This window comes from Pocillopora verrucosa, chromosome 8, assembly GCF_036669915.1.
Source record: "Pocillopora verrucosa isolate sample1 chromosome 8, ASM3666991v2, whole genome shotgun sequence".
In the NCBI taxonomy this organism is placed as follows: Eukaryota; Metazoa; Cnidaria; class Anthozoa; order Scleractinia; family Pocilloporidae; genus Pocillopora; species Pocillopora verrucosa.
Window position 1 is genome coordinate 13,610,916 of NC_089319.1, and position 23,123 is coordinate 13,634,038.

The following is a 23,123-nucleotide window of genomic DNA, read 5'->3' on the forward strand; positions in this document are numbered from 1 at the left end:
AAGTTTGCTGTTTGTTTGCAAGGTTAAGCGCTTTTGGAGGTCAAGTATATGTTTTATGATATTTAACATATCATATCTAGGAAAATAAACGGAACAGCTGAAATGAGCTCTTTGAGACACTATGAGAAAAAGTAGCTAAGGTGTTGTGAGTGCCAATATCTGTCTCTAATTGTCTCCATATTCGCTCTTTCATTTTGGTAATTTAATAATAAGCCCTCCGGGACAGGTTTTTTTCAATTGTAATTTTTGCGTAGCGCAGTCAAGAAATAACCAGACGAATATTAAACAGATCGGGCGCGTTTTATTTTCATTTGCTTTCGGGAATTCAGTACAGACGCATACAACATGTGTTGTTACTGTCTGAAATTCTTGCACAACTTGAATGATCGAACGAGGAACCTCTTTCAGGGATTAAGTTTCCGTCTGCTTGAAAATTCCTGTTTGCCTAAGTGCAGCATACCTTCCCAGCCTTTCAACCAATCAAATTTACTTTCTAAATCTGGAAAGCTTATCGTGGGAAGGAGAACAAATAATTTGAGTAGGTTAAGTAATTCGTCAAATGTCGTGATCAATGATGACAAAGACAAAAATTGTGCCACTTTGTGGAATGGAGTCATCACTTCATATGATTTTAACACATCGCTCTCAAATGTGATTGTGGCGCTCATTTTATGTTGCTATTTGCAGCAGTCTCGAAAGATTTTTCTTTACTTCTCCATTTCAGAAGCTACATAAACCTTGAAAGGTTCAGATGGAGATTAATGCTTCAAGCATATTTGAGTGGTTAGAAGGGGACGCAACGATTTTCTTAAAAAACTACGGCATATTCCGAGGCCAAACAAGATACCTTAGATTCTTCTTGTTGTAGGAAAGCGTTTAAGTCTCATCGATCACATTTGCCTTTGATGGCTCCAGTGAGTCTGAAACTTATTTTTTAAACTGTTACCGAGTTTGTCAAGTTAAAATCAGTTGAAGACAAGAAAGGCGATGATAAATTCAAATTGTACTGATAACTGTCTTCCACCTCAATACTTGATAAACAACAAATTATAGAAAAAGGCAAAATTCTTTGGTTTTTTTAAAATCTCCACATAAAATTTTGGAAGAAATCGCCTATAGAAGTATATTGGCTACGTTCTTTCCTTGCGTGATCACTGATGCCGATAAACAAACACGCTAGAAAGAACTTGACCAATATATTTACAACCACTCAACCTCAAGCATAATCGAATATAAGTGTAGAAAGCCAAAACTATCGCTTGATGGTTGTTGAAAACAAATAAAAATTCTGTAAGTCTGTGCCGAAGTAATACAAAATAGTTGTCGCTGCTTCGAAAACCACGTAAACAAATGAAACCAGAATGACAAAAAAGGGGGTTTTTAGGAACGAAGGGGCACAGGCAAGAGATGTTTTGCAAATACTTTTCGAAGAGGGGAATTTGTAGCAGCTTTGCTGAAAACACAGCCAGACGGAATTTTGACACATTTCCTGTGATTCGAGTCCAGCCCAGTTTGTTGAAGATGCCACCTCCCTGAACACTGAGCTTAGGAAATTAAAACCTTTTTATGTCTGTAAGATGAAAGCAAAGGTGTGAAGTTGTAGCATTGAAGTGTTAATAATGCCACCCGCTTGTAGTTTTTTTAGGCAGATTTATGATGTTTCCGTTAATATATGGTAGTATAGGGAGTGAAAAGGCGGGGGAGGGTTAATTCAAATTATCACTACCGTGATCAGCAGTGTTGTGGTATGCCTTATGAAGGAGTTAGGTAAGCAGGTGACCTAAAAACTCCCGCAGAGTACCGGATGCCCTTAATGTTTCACATGACTTTCTTTAAAAAACCTAATTCGTTTTGTGCCATGTTTTTGTTCATGATTGATAACTTTAAAGCAGATTACGTAGCAAAGTTTACTTCAAAACTTTTACAGTAAACAGCCTTCGTTAAAAACAAAATGTAAAAACTACCATTGTTACTTGTAAATGTAGTTAAAAAAAAAATGTAATCATCTGCCATGAAACGGATATGTGCTGTAATGATAAAATTATTCAAGAACAATTGAATTTGAATATCATTTAGCCGACTTGAACAATGATCCTTGTTCTCTCTTTAGATAACGAAAGTCAGAGGATCAAATTAAAAAAAAAGATTTTTTTGGCTGTTGTTTGTTGTTTGTTGGCTGTTGTTTCCCTATCAGTTAAAAGTATGGCGCACAGTTTTCCTTTTTTCTATCAGTTACGGTGCAGTTCAGATACCAGTTTTGTAACTGATTAGCACTCAGGTCATGATATCTTAACTGGTCCTGTTGTTAAAATTTTTGCCTCAGTCATGGTTTAATGTATTCTAACCTTTTTTACCAAGCAAAAGGCTAATGATAACAAAATATTTATTCACTATTCTGGAAATACTCAAATGAAAAGGCACCTAAGAACAATCTGTGTTATCTCCAGTCAAAACTCCTTTCAACATCGTCTATTTTATATTTTTGTAGTTCAGCGTCCCTTATTTTATCGTCTATTTTGTCTTTGAGCCACTCACTGACTGTGTTATTACTATATATTTGTGACAATAGATTGGATGCTTCGTCCCTCAATTGACGGTATGCGTTCACAGCCCTGAAATTGAGAAAAAATAATGAAAGTCAAACGCATTCGCATCTAATGTCAGTTTTACCTTTCTGAAGAGGTTCCTTATTCACTACAAATTAGAAGAGCCTTCCGTAAAATAAACAGCTAAAAAATAGATTCACTACTTAAAAATATCACACTGTACTGCTAGTCAGTGCTAGAGGAACCATTATACATGCTTAGTGGGTCAGGCGTTGTTTTAGCCCAGAACTAAAATTGCATTTGAAATATAATTTTTTACTATATAGACAGTGATGTTTCCTGGACGGAGATCGAAGACAAATACGCGTATCATCCCAAGGGTGTCTCAAGAGTCTCAACTTGTTGACTAAAACAGACTAACTGCGGTCTCTTTCAGGACATGAATTTCTTTTTTGTCAGAAGTAAGATTTTCAGCCCTGTTGCAAGCCGCAGACAGCTTTTAGATTAATTCAGTGCGCAGCCGTCGTCAAGAAATTCATCAGATCACACATGCGCCTCGTTAGAACAGCTTCGTAAGTTTAATCTAGGGACTCTAGTTGGAACCTTACCAGCCATGGTCTGAAATTTAAGAGTGAACAACTGTTTCTTTTGTGAACTAAACGAAAATTAGTAAAATGCCCTGGTACCCTTCTGAAATCCCTCAAGTGGTTGTCTAGAAAATAGGGAGATAACGCTTACTGAATGCTTTTTAAGCGTGCAAAATGCAAACGGAAATAACTGAGAAAATTTTCTTCAAGTTGCCTTTCCAACATCCAACCTTTTTCCCTAGGAAGAGAAAAAAAAACAACCAACATTTCAGAGAGGACTTGCAACGGTTGAAGGGTTATTCCCCACACTATACAGATTAAATGATGATCATTGTCACGTTTCTTTATCTCTGCTAGGCAATACAGCACATGATCACGCAACGAATTGCAGAAGCGGCTGAGATATGAGTTTGACACGGTGTCGGGTAAAAAACAGTACGAGCCAACATAGCCTGATTTGTGAAAACTGTACAATTGGAAAAAAAGACCGCAACTTTGCATCAACATCAGATTATCTGATAGCGGGGATCGCAGTACACGCAAAACGCGCGCGCAGCAAAACACCATACCTAAGGAAAACTAGAATGATATTTTCTTTTTTCTCTTCCGGGTATTTTGACTCTACGAATCGTCGATTCTAAAAAAAGGCAAATAACGACTGAAAAATTAAAACAACGTTACTGGCTTGTAGTAACACTTCGAAAATTGATAAGTTCTCTAAATATCAGTGTTCACGTGTCTAAACAGTATTGTTTACTGGAAGATTTTGTGTATAATAAAATAACGAAAAGTTTTCTTGTCATCAAGTAAACAATGGCCAAAATTGACTTGTTTCGTTGCGTTGGTCTTGTTCGCGCATGAAATGTGTACGTTTTTGGGCTCTTAACAGCAACGTGGGTATTTCTTAGTCATTTTTTATTGTTTTTGCAGATAGAATTTGGTAGTAAGCAATCTTTGGGAGAACTTGACTTGACTTTGATAAGATCCGCAGACGTTTTGGTACACGTACGAAAAATTTGTATCTTGAATTCAGAGAAAGATTTGTCACACATCGACCATTTGTTTAAACAATGAGTTACTTAGCTATTTAAATTTCATGAGAACTTGCATTTGGAAACAGGAAATCTAAAAAATATTAACTAAGAATTATGCTTGGTCGTCCCGTTCTAGAAAAAGAAAGTGATTGTGCAGAAGCACACACTCAGTTCTCGACATGTCTCACATCCACAATATGAGTCTAGTCCATTCTAGTAATTTCATTGATCAGGCGTGCGGGGAAGAAATACATAGGCATGCGTTGCATGCAAGAGTTTTTTTTTCGGCTCGGCGGGTTAACATGGGGCACTTTGTGTACCTAATGTTTAATTTTTGTAACAGAAAGAGAGCATTATTTGCAAACGGACGAAAATATCGCATTATTTCACCTTAAGAGAAAGAAAAAACCTAATTTATCAGAACTTACAGAGGTATTTTGTGGTCTATTGTCTCTACTGTTTAAATACTTCTAGGCAAAAATGAAATGCATCGGTACCACACTTATTGTTATCTCCTGCGCAGCAATTGTTTGGTCTCGTCTCACAATGCTATCTATTTCCCGTTGGAGAGAGAGTACGTTGCGTGATGAGACCAAATAACAGTTGCGAAAGAGACTACGCTCACTGCCGATCCTTTAACAAGGAGAAATCAAAATCATTCGTCTACAGTTAGTTGCCTGAAAAATATAATTCCACGTAATTGTACTACGAAAAGCAAACTGAAACTCTGCTGTATCTCCAATACACGATATAAGTGAATAAGTATAGGAAATCGTATGAACGCGAGTGCATTTCGTGATTTATGGGCACGAGTGATGTTTTGAAAGTTCTCAAAATTGCACGAGCCGTAGGCGAGTGCAATTTGAGAACTTTCAAAACATCACGAGTGACCATAAATCACGAAATGCACGAGCAGGTTCATATGATTTTTTATTTATTAAATTCTCGACAAAATTACTCCAACATTTTATCGAGTTGTTCGTGCTCGTATTCTTCCATTTTTCGGTTTACTTTTCGTTGAGTCGCCCATGTTTGCCAGACATTTAACCAGGTCTGTGAAGCTTTCAACGTGTTTTTGTTTTTCGCATTTTCTTTAAGTTGCTCAACGATGTTTTGGTTTGACAAAGCAAACCGGCTGTCAGCCATTTTTTTATAATTTGGTGTTCAAATTTGGCGCTTCCCCGGTGTTTCCATGGCAACTTCTCCGTATTGCACTCTATAACCTCTGTTGCACTCTATTGCTGGTTTTCAGTGTCACGCCATTCAAAATAGATCAAAATAAAAAATAAAAACCGTTCAATCGATTTAGTCTAGAATCTGGAAATAGAAAGAAGCTAGATATGTAAAGACTCTCGCCAAGATTCAGGTCACAGCAATTTTTCTTACGGAAGATATGAGGAGAAACGTTTTTCCCAAATTTATAGAGATTTGTATGGAGCCGCCATGCTGGTGCCCACCTAGATGGGCACCAACATGGCGGCCGGAAACCAGCAGAAACATCTGTCACTGAGTTTTGCTACAAAAGCGTGAATTTATCTCTCTAAGAACTCATAAACGTAACAATAATACTTTATTCTAATACAAGAACTGTTCAGATAGCTGAATTTCCCTAAATAAGTCACCTTTTAAACCAACATAACAGCTCTCTCGCTCGTCATGTAAAGGCCACGTCACGCAAAAGCTTAGAAATTCAAGAGTAGTCTATCACTAAACCAAGAACCCATTTGGAGTGAAAATTTGTCTGAATATTAGTTTTTAGCTGCTCTAATACATCATGAAAGTAAAATCTCAAGAGGATCAATAGTTCTGAAGTCTGAAATTTAGTGACGTCACGTGAAAACCAGCAATAACCTATTTATGCATTCATCATTGACCAATCAGAAACGCAATATTTTGTTGAGTATATAATAAGTGAAGATACACTGAACAAGAGAAAAGGATAATATTTCAAAGAGGGCTCCGTGATTGGTTGTTGCTTATCTCGACGTTGCCCTCCCCATGTGAAGTACATGATAAAATGCAGGTTGTTTAAAAAGAATTAACACGCGATTGGATTAAGTCCAAGGTAGCTAAAAGCCGGTTTTATACGTAGAAAAAGTTAAAACGCGGGAGAATTGCTTTAAAAAAAAAACACAATCAGTAGCTTTTAGTTCCATGTGAATTTTTTTTCAGTGTGGTCGGACAATGCGGTCAGAATACGCGATGAAATGCAGATTGTTTACAAGGAAATAACACGTGATGGAGCGAAGTCTAAGTTGGCAAAATAGAATTTGATTGGTGGAATACAATTCAAGCGCGTGAAAAATTGCCTAATGTTCATGTAGTGCAATGAATGGGTATGTTCTGATCGGACTTTGGACGTTTTTTTCATGGTACGTGATGGGCGTTGCGTGTAAGTTGTGAGTAAAGGAGCGGAGAAAGCAAGTTTTAACTTAAAAATGATGCAAATGATGTGAACCCGTCATATCCCGATAATCTCGACCTTAATCGATGAGGCTCTCGCGAAGGCCACAACCATAACACTTATCAAATGAGCACAAAATTTATTGCATCATTTACTAGAAAACAATACCCAAACGCCGTGATCAGTGCAAGACATCCAAATGCTGTGATATGATTGATGCGAGATACATACCCTAAATGCTGTGATTGGTGCAAGATATCCAAATGCTGTGATATGGTTAATGCGAGATACATACCCTAATGCAGCAATCTGATTGGTGCGATATATAACTCTACATGCTAACATAGAGTTTTCTTTTTTTTTTACAAAAAAAAGTTACTCAAAAAGGGAAGCTTCGCTTTTATGATTGATTAACTCTCATTACAATTATGTTATGAATCAAGTATCCAGGAGATTGACCATTAGATCCTAACTATCTTTAAGATGATCTACTCCTTCCACGTGCAATAAATGCATCAAGTACTAGAAGAGAGCATTACATATCGACTGAAGTAATGAAAAACTTTAACATCAGAAAAATAGTTTTGCTCACGTGCTATGCACTAATGCCAGTCCATGATTAGCATCCTTCAGTTTACAGCTGAGTTCGTAGATCTCATGGCCTGGGAAGTCTCCGTACCTTTCTGTTTCACTGAAAAGTGCAATTGGAGTGAAACTAACGTACCTTTATGTTACAAGACCATTGTCTATGACTTGATAATATAATTGAGTAATTATATACCCTTCTATTAACTACTCAAATTGCATGCATGTTTATAATATCATTTTGCTCAGATGAAGGTGATAGATATGGCACCTTAATACTACATTCACACTTAAATTATTCTACTGAACCCATCTTACTCAAAGTATTCAGTTCCTTCCACATCGATTCTCCCACTGAAACCAAGTTCCTGAGATAACGCTTTACGCAGGGCCTCGTTCATTTGACCTATAAGCAAAAACAAACAAAAATATATATTGAGACAAAGGCTTTTGAAAGGAGAATCACTTTACGTTGAATCGTTTTATTTCTTGAGAGGCTTCTTTAAAGAATTAGCCTCACCACAATATAATTCATGAATTATAATGAACTCTCGCACGATCTGCATTTGATCCATTTTATTTGCGTGAAATGCAACATTCATTATAATATATACCTTCTACTAAAAAGTCAATCTCTTGTATCGTCTTCAAACAGTAGATGCTGGAAAACTAACCTTCGTCGATGGCCTTCAAACATAATGCGAGGGACGGAATCCCTGCTGGTAATAACTCGCACAAAGTGCCGTAGTGGTCATATCTTCAAGATATAAAGGTGCCATAACTTCACACACGAATGATAAAGAGATCATCAAAACACTGAATGAAAAGGTTTTACTGTAATGAGAATGACAGATAGATAGAGAATAATACATTGGCACGCGTGGCTATGGAATTTCTTTGCGAGTGTTCGACTCGATTGCTCAGGAGTGAGATGTCGAGATAACCACGTAACTTTCACACGTAGCAGCCATAATCCGAGAAAATTCCGACAAACAATCATGTATTGAGGATAGACGCGTCAGCAGCTGATTGGCGATATCAAACACACGTGAAAAGAGATCGTATTTTTTCACGTGCGTGGTTACGGCTTTTCTCAGGGCTGGAAATCCTTGTATAAAACCGTAGTTTATATGATTATTAATAACAATTATTCATAACAGTTAATCGGCGGAGAAAATGTAAACTGTGCGATTTCGTCAGTTTGTAATTGAAATCTACCGCGGGACTCACCGACTCCAGCCAGTGAGCGCAATACCTAACACGTCACTTTTCTTGGAAATCTTAGACATGATCTCCACCCACTGGAGATTATTTGAAACGTGCTTAGATATGGTCACGAAGTCAGAATTCGGTCCGGTGGCACCTGTACAAAAAAGGTAAAGCGTCAATATGTTTTAAAGTATCGAGCTGACCGCGCACAATAAGCTGAAACATTACATTTGAGGAGAGTAGTCACGGGCGAGTAAATTTGTTTTCATTGATATTTTTAGCGATGTTATGTAAGTATGTGGAAAAATTGTAGCAGGTGCAAACTTTCAATGAAAATTTTTATTCTGTCGTAAATAGAAATGTCAAATAAAGAGTGTTATTTGGTCATATGAATGGTGATAACATCATACCCTTAAATGCACTAGCAGTCCAAATCTTGGGGAAAGCTTCAAGGTACCTTTGAAACATCTCTGTGGATAGTTCGATATTGAAAATAACATTAATACCTAAGAGAAAAATTCGAACAATACCGATATAAGAACGCATATTTCCCATACACTACATGAAACAGAACTAAATCATACCAGCTTCTTTCGGTCAACACCTCAATTACCTCACAATTTCAAAATGAGACGTGACGAGCCAATCTGAACAGGAAAACATTTTAGTAGTTGTAAAAAGAATGAGAATGAAAAGGGGATTGATAGAGCTATTTTTTTAAAAAAGTAGTTTCCATAATGAAACCATTTTAAAAACATTTTGCTATAATTTGAATTAGGTCATACTTTTTATCGGCATGGCAATAAAATTATCTTGCTAGAACTGTCTGTGACTGCATGATAGAAACATGAGAGGTAGGATATATCAAGTAAGTCTCTTACCTTTTAGCGTTCGTTGCTATGAAATTTACAGCGACATATCTAATTCTTACCCTTCGCAAAATGTCTTCTTAGGTCAGTCCTATAATACCAAATCATAGGCTCTGCCAATTTTCCGATGGCTTAAGGAAAGTACAAATGGTTGATTAGCGGTTCGTATTTGAGCAGTCAAGTTTTAATGACCCTGATCAAACTGATTTTACACGTTAGAAGGCAACTGGTAACCGAGAAACAATAAACCCTTAAAGTAACCCTTACTCCCTTACTCTTTTCTCCCCTCTCGCAACTCTGTTTTCATTGATGAGTGCCGAGACTTGCAACAAATAATGTCTTTCGTGTTTAATCCCTCCCGTGCTGTCTTGCACACTTATAATGTACTTGTTACAAATCATTCAAAGTGTTTTGAAAAAATGGAAAACGAATTGCCAAATGTGCCGTTAATCACCATTGTATATTAATTCACGGCTATGTTGTTGATAACGCGCAGAAGTAATATCGCTAAAAAAGAAAAAATCAAACAAACAACAATGACACAAATAACCCTCAAATCGGACGAAAGAAATGAAGCGCCCCCTTCCTCCCCCTTAATATGCCCCCTGCCCATTATTCACTGATTTCAGTGAGTGCCCGGAGCAATCACTAAAGGATTAAATTTACCTTTGAGAAATTCGATGCTCCACTCTCTCATCATATCATCCCACATTATTGGAGTAATTCCCTTACTCCGCACATGCTGAAGAACAGGTATCATGTGCTCCAAGAATATCATGCTCTTGTTTCTTTGGTCGTCTGCACAAGTGCGACAAGTTTTCAAATTCCAAACCTATATATGTGAAAGAACAACATTCTCAATATTCTGCTCTGAGCTCAATCAATTATCATGTGAAATATCATTAGTGTCACTGATGTCATATGATGTCGATATGAATGGATAAACTGACCATACTTTGCTCTGTAAAAATTTGTCATCCTCTTTTAAAAAGTAAAATTATCGCTTACTTCATCAGCTCCAACATGAAACCACTTGATTCCAGGATGTAGTGCGGCCACTTGGTCTATCATTTCTCTGACTAAATCTGCAGACTCTGAATGATGGAATTATAAGACACTAAAGAAGAGCTTTGGAAACATGGCCACATATTTGGCAACCGGTTTAGTAATTGCTGGTTTTTTTTTTTAATTTTATCCATTTTTTTTTCTGCATTCAATGTTTTGCTTTATTTACGTCATCCTTTTGTTTTCTTTTAATGTTTGTTGTTCATTAAGATCATTCGCTTAGGATGAGAACTATGGTTTAGCAGAACAGAGTCTAAGTTGCGTCGCCGGTATCAATGAATCTTATATGGAGACCAGAAATCTAATCATTGATAAGCACTCAAGAAAAATGAACCTACCTGGATTTTTGGGGCAAACTGAGTTGGTGTATTTCGCAGTCTCGCGAAGATGTTTGAATTCGTCATGCTTTAAAACAAACTATTGGAAAAAATAGAATGACAATACTGAGAAATAGGGAGAAATTGTGTCGCGAACTTATTATTGTATTTAAGACTACGAAGACTTTATTGGGAAACGGGGCACATTTCAAAAGCTAAGTTAGACCTGGCTAGTTTACTTAATTAATTTTCTGAACTGGTCGAAATGTTTGACGAACAGCTTCATTATATTATATTCTTTATCATGGCGATTTATGGATTATTCAGTTATAAAAAACTAGTCTGGTCAGTCTCAATAATGAAATCGCGCCAAAGAAAACGTCTTGCCCAAATATATCCTAAGGCCTTTCAGGGTCATTCAGGCGAGTATACCTCAAGATGGCCGAATGTCTGCACCAGCGGTATGACTGTAAGGTTGTGTTGCATTACTTCTTTCACCAGTATGGTAATATCGTCTTTGCTATAATGCAATAATGAATTTAGGAATATAGCAGTGAATGCCCTAAATTTAAAACTGTTCACTGAGTTAATTCATGGCATCGGTTCTTTGTGGAAATCATTCGAATCACGTTGTGAAAATCAATTGAATCACGAGAGAAAACCCTGCCAAAGTCGATCGTTCAAATTATTGATTTAATTCAGTAGGAGTTAAAGTTATAGGCTACATAAGCATAAGAAAATATGTTTGTTGTGAAACCAGCAATGAAATTATCGCTCTGATCAAATATCTCAAATAAAGCAAAACATTTGCTTTAGCTTGGATCATCACAAACATTTACCAGCTCACGTGCTATTTTTGTAGGAATCCCAGAAATAAAATTATATGGTACTGGTGAGCTATTTGCAGATTGATGATCAATTTCACCTGTATGCATTGGGTCCTTGAATCACCTGGAGCTGTCCATTGTATGGGAAAGTATCAGAGTATTCGATAAGGAGCCCTGTGGCACCCCATTTAACGAAATGTGGTAGCAACTGATGAAGAAAACAATTTGAATTAGATCTTAAAAACATATTGAATACTTCATGGAAAGTGTTTCCGTCTGGTATTTACACACGAGTTGGTTGTATCGGAAATAGAACGAGTGAGCGCAGCAAACGAGTAAGATTTCTGATACAAACCGACGAGTGCATGAATAGCATACCGACAGACTTTCCATATTGCATTATGGTAAACACACGTAGATTCAATTTTTGTTAAATGACAATTTAACATGAAGGCAGACTTAAAGGATTTAAATTTAGAATCAATGAGTTGTCAAGTATTGATGTATTACCTGCAGTAGGTAGGTCATATTTGGAGGTGCACCACCAAGATCCAGATGAACAAGCTTGTGTCCATTAAATCTGAAACATGATGAAATACCATAAAAGTTCTTGATTCACTTTGTTTGCCCTAAAGGAACATCCCGAATATACTCGAACAGAAATGTGCTTTCCAGCGGGGTGCAATCATGGGGTTCCTGCGTTAGATTGGGGTAGCCATTTGGGTACGTTTACTAAAAAGGGAAATAAATTGAAATGTAGTCGCATTCATTTGAAATTTTACGTAGAATTTAATTATGAAGAACATGGAGCCTCTTTCCATATCCTAAATAAAGCCTTTTTTCTAGAACTGTACAGTTAAAGGTGAAACTGTTCTTTCATAAGCGAGGATAGTTATGTCTAAACCAACTTTCCCGCTTTACACACCCACCCAAACTGCAAGCGAGTAGCCCTTCCATAATGATAATAATAATAATAATAATAATAATAATTTATTAGTTGTATAGCCCTATTTACATGTACAGATCAATAGTGCTTTACACTGAATAAAAATTAAAAACCTTATATATCTAAATAAAAATTTACAATAGTAATGGTAGCTAAAAATACATAAGAATAAATTATTTTAATGTAATATATCTGAGTTAATGATTACAAAAAGCTTCATTAAACAGAAACGTTTTAATAGCTTTTTTAAATTTATCCAAACACTTAATCATTCTAATTTCATGAGGAAGTCTGTTCCATAAGTATGGTGCTGCTGCCTGAAAAGACCGATCTCCAAATGTCTTCAGCATCTTACCCTTAGGGGGCTCTAAGTAAAGACCGTCATTAGATCGAAGACAATAAGAAGATTTTGATTTAATAGATATAAGGCTGTTAATATATGACGGAGGTAAATTATGAACCGCTTTAAAAGTAAGTAGAAGAATTTTAAATTTAATGCGAGCCTGGATTGGAAGCCAGTGTAACTCATATAGAATAGGAGTAATATGCGAGTACCTTCCAACGTTCAATAGCAGTCTTGCGGCTGCATTCTGATTCATGATGCTGCCTCCTCACTGTACCTCACATATCGTAAAGTTGTTTTTAAACGTCATACTTACTCATTTGTAAAGATTTCACCACATGTAAGAGTTGTAACTATATTCAGTTACATATGGTATCAGAAATCAAAGGGTAGTTTAGTGTTTAAAGCCCGCAAAGAATGGATAAGACACCATGCTTACTTTTTCCTTGCGTCACCCTTCTGAGACGTGTCCCCGAGATGCTGAGCGTGCATTTTCGTTGTGATATTGTACAATATTTCTTTTGTCTGATGAAGCTCAACTTTTGCTTCATATGCTTCTCTTCTCGTCCTCGACAATTCTGAATAGCGAAAAGTATATCTAATCAGGATAGAAATAATATAGCTGAGGTATCAATGAATAAATGTTCGAAACTCTTTCAAGAAACTAGTGACCTGCGTTAAGAACCTGTGCAAAATTTTCTCCGAAGAGCGGCAAACATTTGAAATATCAGCCTGCCAAAACTCATGCCCACCATGATGATGGTTTTAAAATCTGCTGCTTATAGTGTGACTTAAGTCTCTCATCGGAGAATTGACCAAAAACCTAATTAAGTGACGTATACGACAAAAGTTCTTTAGAAAAAGTCTAGTTCTAAACAATATATATATATATATATATATTTTTTTAAACAATTTTATTCTAACCTTTCATTTACACAGTTACAATTTTACATTCATAAAATAGGTTAAAAATGATAACAATTCGATATATCTAACAATCTTACGCTATTACGCTATTATGCTATTACGCTATTTTCAGCTTAAGAAATTAAACAAATTAAACTAATTAAACCAAGCTACATAACGTAAAAAAAAAAGAGAAAAAACAGGATAGAAGGCAAATCGGCTTAAGATTTTTTAAATTATTAACCATTCCTTTTCATTTGAATATCCATTTCTTTTCAAAGAAGTTTTTCTTATTTATTTTTCTTTCAATTTCATATTTGATAGCTATCTTGTTCTGATAACCTTGTATTTTAGGGTGTATTTGTTTTCTTCTGCAGTCCCACAAAAACAGTTTTCCGATAATAATAAAGTAATTGAGTAGTGTATGTGAAGGGCATTGTGTTAAAAGCATTCCAAATAAAACATTTTCCAAAGTCAGGTGAACTACCTGATTTGACAAGCGGAACCAGTACAATTTGAAATCATTCCAGGACTGTCTCGCATAAGTGCATTGATAAAGCAGGTGATATAGCGTTTCTCGCTCAGCTTCGCAGAGAGTGCATAAGTCATCAGCTCTAAAGCCAATTTTACACAATTTCGTGTTTGTGTAGAGTATATTGTTAAGGATTTTATACTGAAAAGTTCTAAACAATATTAATACAGGAACAATGATTTTCATGCACATCGAATACGAATAACGAGTTCACCTGATTTCTGAACCTGCTTTTTGAGACTAAAACATAAAATGGAAGACAGTACTTACCAAACATAAGACGCTTCACCAGGGCTTCAGTATCATTGCACTGGGATAAGTCTAGGGCTTTCAACTGGCTCCATCTAAGTATGATACAATTCAGTATGTGTGTATAATACGCGCACACACAAAAAAAGGAGAGATTAGAAGCTCCATAACACATTTCTTTGATTCGATTATTTTTGACTGAATGTGATAGACATGACATAAATTGACTATACTGAATGATTATGGTAAATGATAAAGTCAGTAACCTTACAAAATTATGCAGCAAAAATGACACCGACAATCAGGTTGCTATATCAAGTGCACACTCTTAGTCCCCTGCCATCTTCATCAAAGTTAATTGGACTGCCCCTTTTTGGTGGGATTCGTTGCTGATAATATGATAAGACATTTGGGTCGTGATGGTCCATGAGAAAGCTGATTCCATGAGGAAAAGTTTCAGCCCTCTAGGAGGCTGGTATTGAATTACTAGCAGCACTTAAAGAACACCGGTGGAAGCCTGGGGACATTTTAAAATGATATGTAACGCTTCGCGACCTGTCAGCTGAAGATGTTTCGGTGCGACATTGTCTTGTCAGGCTTTAGCGACCCGTAGCCTTGTAAAGATATTAGTGATTTCAGTGTGTGATAAATTCATGGGCTTACGGGGCTTACATTGTCGATGAGTGTGAAACCATTCTCCTACAGTTGATTGTCGAGAAAAGGAAGATTATTCACAGGGTTTTCGCCAGTAAAGAGACAGTCATTAACGATCTGCTTCTTGTTGTCACATGAAATTTTGAGTGGCCCATCTGATTTCTTTTATGCCGAGTATAGGTTATAAAGGCGGGTTTTAAGCGACTATCTTGAGTAAATTCCAGTAAGATTTGCAGTCTTTCACTTCGTTAAATATCAGCTCATGTTGAATCAACTGTTTGCGATCCTGACTTGAGGCGTGATTGTGTTTCTAAGTAAGCGATATTCAGCCGATGGTTTTCTCCATGGCATTTAAGTCTTTTAAGAAAGAATTGTAGATACACGTTAATGACAAGGGAAGAATAATCATCTTCTTTCTGAACGCCAATATGTGCGATCACATAAGCGATCTATTGGTACCTGCATGTTAACTGACAATCATGTTGTACATAAAATACAAGACGATCGTTTCCCTGGCCGATCTCGTGGATTATGATAATTTCAAACTTTCAACGGCATTATTCGGCCCTACATCATCATCCAAGCTCAATATAATTACAAATAGTTAACAAAATAGTCATAATTACGAAGTGAGAACACAAGAGTTATCAATCGATCAAATTTACCTGACAATGAAAGTTCCTACCCAGAAAAAAACAAACGAAGGAAAATGAAATAACATCTTTTGTTTCGCGCTTAAGCTGCGAAGTTCATCGACTAAGGACGAATCTGGTTAAAGAGCTTCCCTTCTTTCTTCCAGTTTCCCCTGTAGCAACATTTTCCAACAGTTAACCCCCGATTAAAGGCATTGTAGTTCCCGACTGTGATCGATCAGGCTTGAATAAATAACCTGCCTATGATGACATCTTGTGACACTTATTGCCCGACTTGCGACAGCAAATAAAATTAGAGAAACTTCAAAACAACGTTATGTTTTTACCTTGTTTTTGAATGTCTGCAAATTTGAATATTCACAACCTTACAAGTTTATGGCATTGAACGATCAGTGTGATAACCTTGTAACGAGTTTAACTGGTGTTCAGTCAAGATCTTAATTTCAGAAAACATTTATGAGCAATCAACAAGCTGACTGACGATACTAACTCAAAACATCTCTGTCAAAAGATCACCTTAATCAACTTTCGTAGACTTTGTTCTCCTGCTCGATCTATTCTTCTGACAAGAGCGGATGTGTATCCGAATTAATTTCCCACAACTGATGCTCCAGGTTCAATGTACTTTTACCGAGGAAAGCAACAGACGAAAAACATCGTAGATAGGAATTAATCATATAGAAAATCGAATAAATTGCATATACCCCGGTTAAGGTCGGAAGAGGTCTAGGAAAAATTTTCAATCGATCGTAAATCTCATGGAAAATTGTAGACAGACCACTTAGACATGGACGGTGACACATCTAACCTTTAGGGTTCCGGGAACCAATCAGGAGCGTTTATTACATTTTTCGTCCGCATTTCATTCTAACGATTGATGTTGGGCGATCTTTCAAGAGATGTGACAACTTCAATTTTGATTGTCGATGACGTCAGTGACAGTCGTAGCTTGTAACCAGTCTTCGATTCTCGGATCCAGCCACGTCAAATGTCATGTCTAGAGATTCTACGAAAGTGTGGAAATACTGAAATCCCGGGATGTGTGAACCTTTTTCTCTGACAAGTAAAATAGAGCCTTTGAAATACATATTGCGGGACCAATTCTGCTCCCCCCCCCTCCCCCATCTGCATTGCTGAATTTTCATTGTCATTTGCAAAGGAATTTCTTTCAAGTTTTTTTCAAACTTTTTCAGGCTCAAAACCACCTCCCCTTACCACCAGAGCTCTAAGAAAGAAAAAAAATAAGCTGTCGATAGCTAGGAATAAATTTATTCATTGAAACCAACTGAAAGTGAAAACTATTTATTCTTGTTAGATTATTTTTTATTAATTTGGTTTTAATGCTTTTATCTTTATTTTATTATTTTCTTTTTATTAAATTTTTTTATCAACCAATTTTGATATATTTCATACTTTTTGTGGTTCCGTGTACGTTCATTTAGTTCCGGGTGGTTCCGGCATGTTCCGAGTGCTGGCAGGTGGTTGCAGGTGGTTTCGAACAGGAAATGCCGGTGTATTTGTACCAAAACCTTCGCTCAAACCACCAGGAACCTGTCGGAACGACGCGGAACCCACACACAACCTGCCGAGATGATAAGGCACATAAGGATAGTATGTAAAGATTACATATTTTTGGGTACAAATTTCGCGCTTGTTGTTCTGAAGTAAATTGCAAAGGATATTCAGAATGTGAGTAGCCGATCAAAGCGTGCAACATGGAGAACTTTGTCAGTGAAAACATTTGGGTGAAGAGGCGAGGTCTTATCCACCTTGTCAATTTTTATAGCTACTATGTCATTAACTTTAAAAAGGGTAGCTGACTTGTTTCTTTTTTGTATTATAACGTTCTTGATTTTTATTTACAGCTTTTTAAACTTTTCTTCTCTTTTCTAACTGATCTTCCCCCCTGCCTTATCTGGGACGATGAAGACCGTGTAACAATAGTTGATGTTTCATTATTACCGTTAGTAGATAAATCATTGTTATGGTTTGTTTCCTTCCATGGTTGAATCCCAACGTAGCAGTAAATGGAATTTCTTTGGTTGCATCATGTGCATGGTAATGTTTTTTTTGTAAGCAGCTTCAGAGCACCAATTGTTGAGCTCAGCTTTTTTCTCTCTAGGAATTTTGCTTAAGTTTTCTTTGAAAGTACGATTGCCTCGTTCGACCAGTCCCTGTGTAGTGGGAGTCCTCGGGGCTCCATGAACTTGTGCAATAGAATATGAATGACAGAATTGTTGCATTTTTATGCCTATAAATTCCTTTCCATTATCCCTATGCAAAGTCTTTGGAAATCCAAACATGAAAAAACCCTTTCCAGCGCTTGTACAACCGTCTCGCATGTTACAGTGGAATGAGCCAAGTATATTTGCTGTAATGGTCGTTCATGTGAAGGACCCATTTATGGCTTGGAGTACATGTGCAAGGTAATTTTGGAAAGTCGGTTAAACCGATGTCTACATTGTTAAGGAAACCATCGGCTGCAACTGGTTTGACAACAGGTTTCTAGGCGTACTTTCTAGGCTGTCACACTGCGTTGAGACTGATGTAAAGTGCAAAGGGACACAAATAATTCAGTCACTTCTTGGTTAATTCCCGCGTAACAATTAAGTACGTAATGTTCTATCTTATCTCTCCTGCGGTGAGCAGTGACAGAATGTGCATCACATAATGTTTCAGAGAGCTGACGTTTTGGAATAACAATTTTACCATCTTTATCTTAATTTTTTCCCTGGTGCAGAGTCCACTGTTTACGCTTGATAGTTGCGATATCTCTCTTCGACATTGACTAGAACGTACCTCCTTCTTGTCCTAGCCAGGTTTTAGCTTGATCATAGAAGTCGTTAGAAATAAACAAAGATGTTTTACTTTCTTTTCCTTGCTTGAAGCTAGGGGGGGGGGAGGAAATAGAGGGGGGGAGGGATGGAGTGAAGAAAAGGAAAGGAAGCAAGCCTTTTAATTTCTTTAAAAATGCATCCAATTCTTTTTGAGAACCCCCCAAAAACCAAGCCCCTATTTTTCAACCACACCCCAAAAATTAAAATAGCCCTTTTTAAGATAGCAAAATAACCTAGGTTAAAATATGACCTGGGTTGAAAAAAATTCCTTAACTTAAATCGAACCTGTAACATATACATGTAACATATACATGTACCAAATATATATATGATATGATACGTACACCCGTTTTCACAAATGTCTCAATTTGGAAATATGTAATAATTACATATGCCGTTCCTTTTCTCTTATCCAACATTTTTCTGACCAGTGAAAATAAAGCCTTTGACATGCATTGCGAAACGAAACTTGGCTCGACGACTCGTTCTTTGACTCTGAGCTTTTTCTACCTGGCTATAAGATATTGTGAAGAGATAGAGACCACCATGGGGGTGGCATTGCCGTCTACATAGCCGAAAATCTCAATTCTGAACGTGTTGAAGCTCTATGGTTTGAAAAATTTGAAAGGATGCTTTTTGGGGCTGTTTACCGACTGCCAAATCTAGACGCCACAGTCCGGAAGAAATGTCTAATCGACAAACAAACGAAAGTAACAGTCCTTCTTGGTGATTTTAATCTTGACCACATCCCACCGAATGTGGCAACAAAACATTTCCAGCGTATTACGAACCTCTACAATTTGAGGCAGCTGATTATCGAACCCACCAGGATTACTCATCACTCAAAAACTTTAATCGAATTATTCTTTACTTCAAAGCCTGAATTTTATGTATCTGGAGTATCGTCGATCGGCTTCTACCATCAGTTGGCTATTTTTGGAACCAGGAAACGTCACAAAATCTCCCTGAGGCATAGCTTTCTCTCAAAGATTTATTCCTGACAGTAGCACACAAACACGCACCAATTGTTAAGCGCCGTGTTCGCCAAAGATCGGTGCCTTGGTTGACGCCTGAGACTGTGATCACAGAGAGCGATATAAACAAACAGTGAACCACACTGAAATGATTAAAAATATACGCGATGCTGTCAATACGAAAATGTATAAAGAAAAATTTAATCATTATTCCACCAAGCTGTCAAGTCACAAGAACCCCAAAGAGATGTGGCAGACACTGAACACCATCTTTCCCAAAACAAATACGCATTCGGTAGTGATTCATCAGATCTGTTAGCGACAAAGTTCAACGAGTTTTTTATATCAATTGCAAGGAATTTATGCAATGTCTTTTAAGACCGCGCCTTTCCTCAAATTTTAGTTCCCAGAGGTAACAAGGACTTTGCTTCGCACGCTGTTGACGTCAGTTTTGTCCGCCATTAAAGTTATCAAAAGTTACTGGGCTCGACAAAATCCCTGCAAAACTCCCCCAAGACGCAGCCTCCGTTATAGCCGAGCTAATCACTTATATTTTAAACCTCACGATCTCGACAGGTGAAATTCCGTCACAGTGGACGGAAGCTACAGTAACTCCAATTTATAAGACTGGGTGGAAGGATGATGAGAACAACTATCGTCCATTTTCAGTTCTCCCCTTGATTTCTAAAGTGATGGAACGTGCAATTCAAGTTCAACTGTTGGCTTTTCTTGACAAAAACAAAGTTATATCAGTTTTTCAATCCGGTTTTAGTAAGAAGCATTCCACTGAAACTGCGGTTGTCTACCTGGTTGATCACATATTAGAACACATGGACAGGCAACAGTTAGCTGGTGCTGCCTTTGTCGATCTAAAAAAGGCCATTGATCTTGTTGGTCACCTCTGCCCCCTTCACAAGCTAAAGCACTATGGAGTTAGAGGATGCAGTCTTACCTGGTTCAGAAATTATCTGACTACTCGTTCGCAGACAGTTCAATAGGGAAAAGAATTATCATCCAGCCTTCCTCCAGACTTCGGCGTTCTTAAAGGTTTCTTACTGGGACCATTTTTTTTCCTGTAGTGAAATGTTTCAACAAAAATCATGAATATTCTACCAAAAAGAGTATAAGTTTTGAGTCTGTTTTATTCATGTATAAGATGAATTGTAACAAAGAAATTAAACACATGATGAATTAAAGAACTCTTGTGAAATTTTTTGTCCATTTTGTGGCAAATAGTTACAAAAACCAAAAATAGCATCAAAACATGTCGTGAAAAAAGAGAATTAATAAATAATAATCATATGTATGTATGCAAAAATTGTGGTCGAGTTGAAGGATATGAGTTTTACAATGAATTAATTTATTTTCATGAGAATGTACTCAAAATAAGAAAGAAATCACTTTATCATTAAAGATATCTAGAATGTATGAGACGTCGAATTGACAAGGTGGAGGCCGAATTTGGGTAATAGGATGTTTGGGACTCGAAATACTTGCTTCTTCTTGGAATTTCAGACTCACTTGAAGCCGCAGCATTACGATCCAGTGTGCTGCCGAGTTTAAAATCTTCCTGGAAAGCGACTCGAACCGGCGAAATCCATCTTAGAAGAAGCACAACTGCCATCGATAGAAGTTTTACTCGAGTATTCCAAGAGACAATTCCGCTCCAGTCCGCGGTACGATAGAGATATAAGGACAAGGTAAAGGAGCACCATGTGAGCACGTCTGTCCGCCAATCTCGCACACGATGTTTGCGATACAGTAATAATTTTAATGTTCGGATACCGATAATAATAAATATTGTAACCGGGAAAGATTTTGAGATGTCGAGAACAAGAGCAAAGAACATCTACAAAGCCAAAGATCTTTAATATTCTCACAGGATGAATAAAAATATGTCGTGTCTTTCAAGGGTGATGTCAAGGTTCACTTTGAAGATATGAGGACTATTTGATTCACAAGTATAAAAACAGACAGCGGAGATACAGAAAACGAGCATCCAAAATAAGAGTCGGCAACCTCACTTTCAAAGACAGAAAATCTCCAAATTTCTGGTCTCATTTCTCATTTCTTGTGGTGATTATTGCCTCTGCATTGGATTGTTGTTATTTAGGTTCGATTCTCAACAAAGGCTTGGTTCCATAACATAATGTTTAGCTCCTCTGGCTTTGAACTAAAGTCTGGGTTCGATTCCTGGTGGAACCTAACAAAATAACCGCACATTGAAATCAGCATAAAAACTAATATCTTTTAACAATAGCTATGTAAACGACGCGAAACTCAAATCATTTAAGATAGGAAAGAATCAAAATCAAGAGCCAAAGAAGATAAACACAGATCCTACAGATCAAACGCGCGTTAAACACATAAAAATTGTAAAGGGTAATTTGGTATTATCAACTGAATTGAAAAACGGAGATTGGCCACCGTGAAGAGTTTCAAAGCTGACGTTTCGAGCGTTAGCCCTTCGTCAGAGCGATGCATGAAACAAACGAGAGAACTCGTTTCGATGGTGCTATATATTGATATGTCATTATAATATAGATAAGGAGGACACAAATCGAAACAAACAAGATTGAGAAGATGAATATATCATATGATGCAAGAAAAAAATTGATAAAAATGAAGAACTGGTGTTTAATTCAAATTTCATCCCCATCGAACCAAAACATTGTGAAAGAGTGGTTGAAGACGAGATTTATGAATCTTGGAATTGAATATCTGATATTTGTTATTCACACTTTGAAAATTATTTGTGTTATGAGGATTGCCACAGCACACATATTGTTTTACATACAAATTTTACTGTGTAAATACTTGTTTCCATTTTTAACACTTTTACCACATCTTTCACGGGATCCCTAACTTCACATACCGACTTTACGATACCTGCATTGATTTGAAGATGTTGTTGTACAGCATAAAAACTATTGTAATATGAAACTTCATTCGTGTTTTGATTCACAGCTTTTACGCTTTAACATACCTTTTTAAAAGTTTTTTTGCAACAAATGTATGATCACAATCTTATGCTGATTTGACGCAGTTAAAAGTCCTTGGTTGCAAATTAATAAGATTGCAGAAGAGATATGTTATCAAACATCTCTAAAATAACATTCAACAATGAAAACGTGTATATTGGATTAACACATGAGGAACTTGATTTGCGACTGAAATGGCATTTGACAAATAAGTGAAAACATAAATAGAGAACTTATTGTGAGCACACCGGGTAAGGATGAAAGAGTCTTGAAAATATCGAGGCCACATATGTAGCTGAATATGCTGAGAAATATCAAGACAAGGTTCCGAACAAAAAATGCAACCTAATGAAGAAGGCGAAAAAGATTGAGATTCAGTGGAGAGCAAGGATGAATTGTTAGAACGCATAAAAATGCTGAAAAATAACTCAAAATTCAGGATAATTTTCTCAAATGATACAAAAGTAAATGGAAAGGAATAACTTCAAATGAAAAATACTGGAAAAAAACAAAAGATGAGGCTCAAGAATATTCAGAAAAAAATAATGATATGATAAAAAAAACAGTTATCGATTTTGATTGAAAAAAGTGAATTACTTCCCATT

General features: G+C 36.8%; 1 protein-coding gene and 1 pseudogene across 3 annotated transcripts; both read right to left on the reverse strand.

The window, feature by feature from the left end:
* Positions 1-2,334: 2,334 nt before the first annotated feature.
* On the reverse strand, positions 2,335-15,949 carry LOC131798599 (hexosaminidase D). Of its 3 annotated transcripts, none has more exons than XM_059116283.2 (17): positions 15,739-15,949; positions 14,441-14,514; positions 13,172-13,310; positions 11,954-12,023; positions 11,542-11,651; positions 11,049-11,136; positions 10,638-10,716; positions 10,243-10,328; positions 9,901-10,066; positions 9,297-9,365; positions 8,776-8,835; positions 8,387-8,519; positions 7,831-7,913; positions 7,475-7,562; positions 7,164-7,262; positions 3,285-3,371; positions 2,335-2,612 (listed from the first exon to the last, which is right to left on the reverse strand). In XM_059116283.2, exons 1-17 carry the CDS (start codon positions 15,792-15,794, stop codon positions 2,438-2,440), a joined length of 1,662 nt encoding a protein of 553 aa, XP_058972266.2. In that variant the 5' UTR covers positions 15,795-15,949; the 3' UTR covers positions 2,335-2,437. The 3 variants fall into 3 exon arrangements, with proteins under 3 accessions (XP_058972266.2, XP_066027156.1, XP_066027155.1); XM_066171059.1 differs by lacking the exon at positions 15,739-15,949 and adding an exon at positions 14,686-14,805; XM_066171058.1 differs by lacking the exon at positions 15,739-15,949 and having other exon boundaries at positions 14,441-14,597.
* Positions 15,950-17,408: 1,459 nt separating this feature from the next.
* On the reverse strand, positions 17,409-18,029 carry LOC136282997 (uncharacterized; annotated as a pseudogene).
* Positions 18,030-23,123: the final 5,094 nt, after the last annotated feature.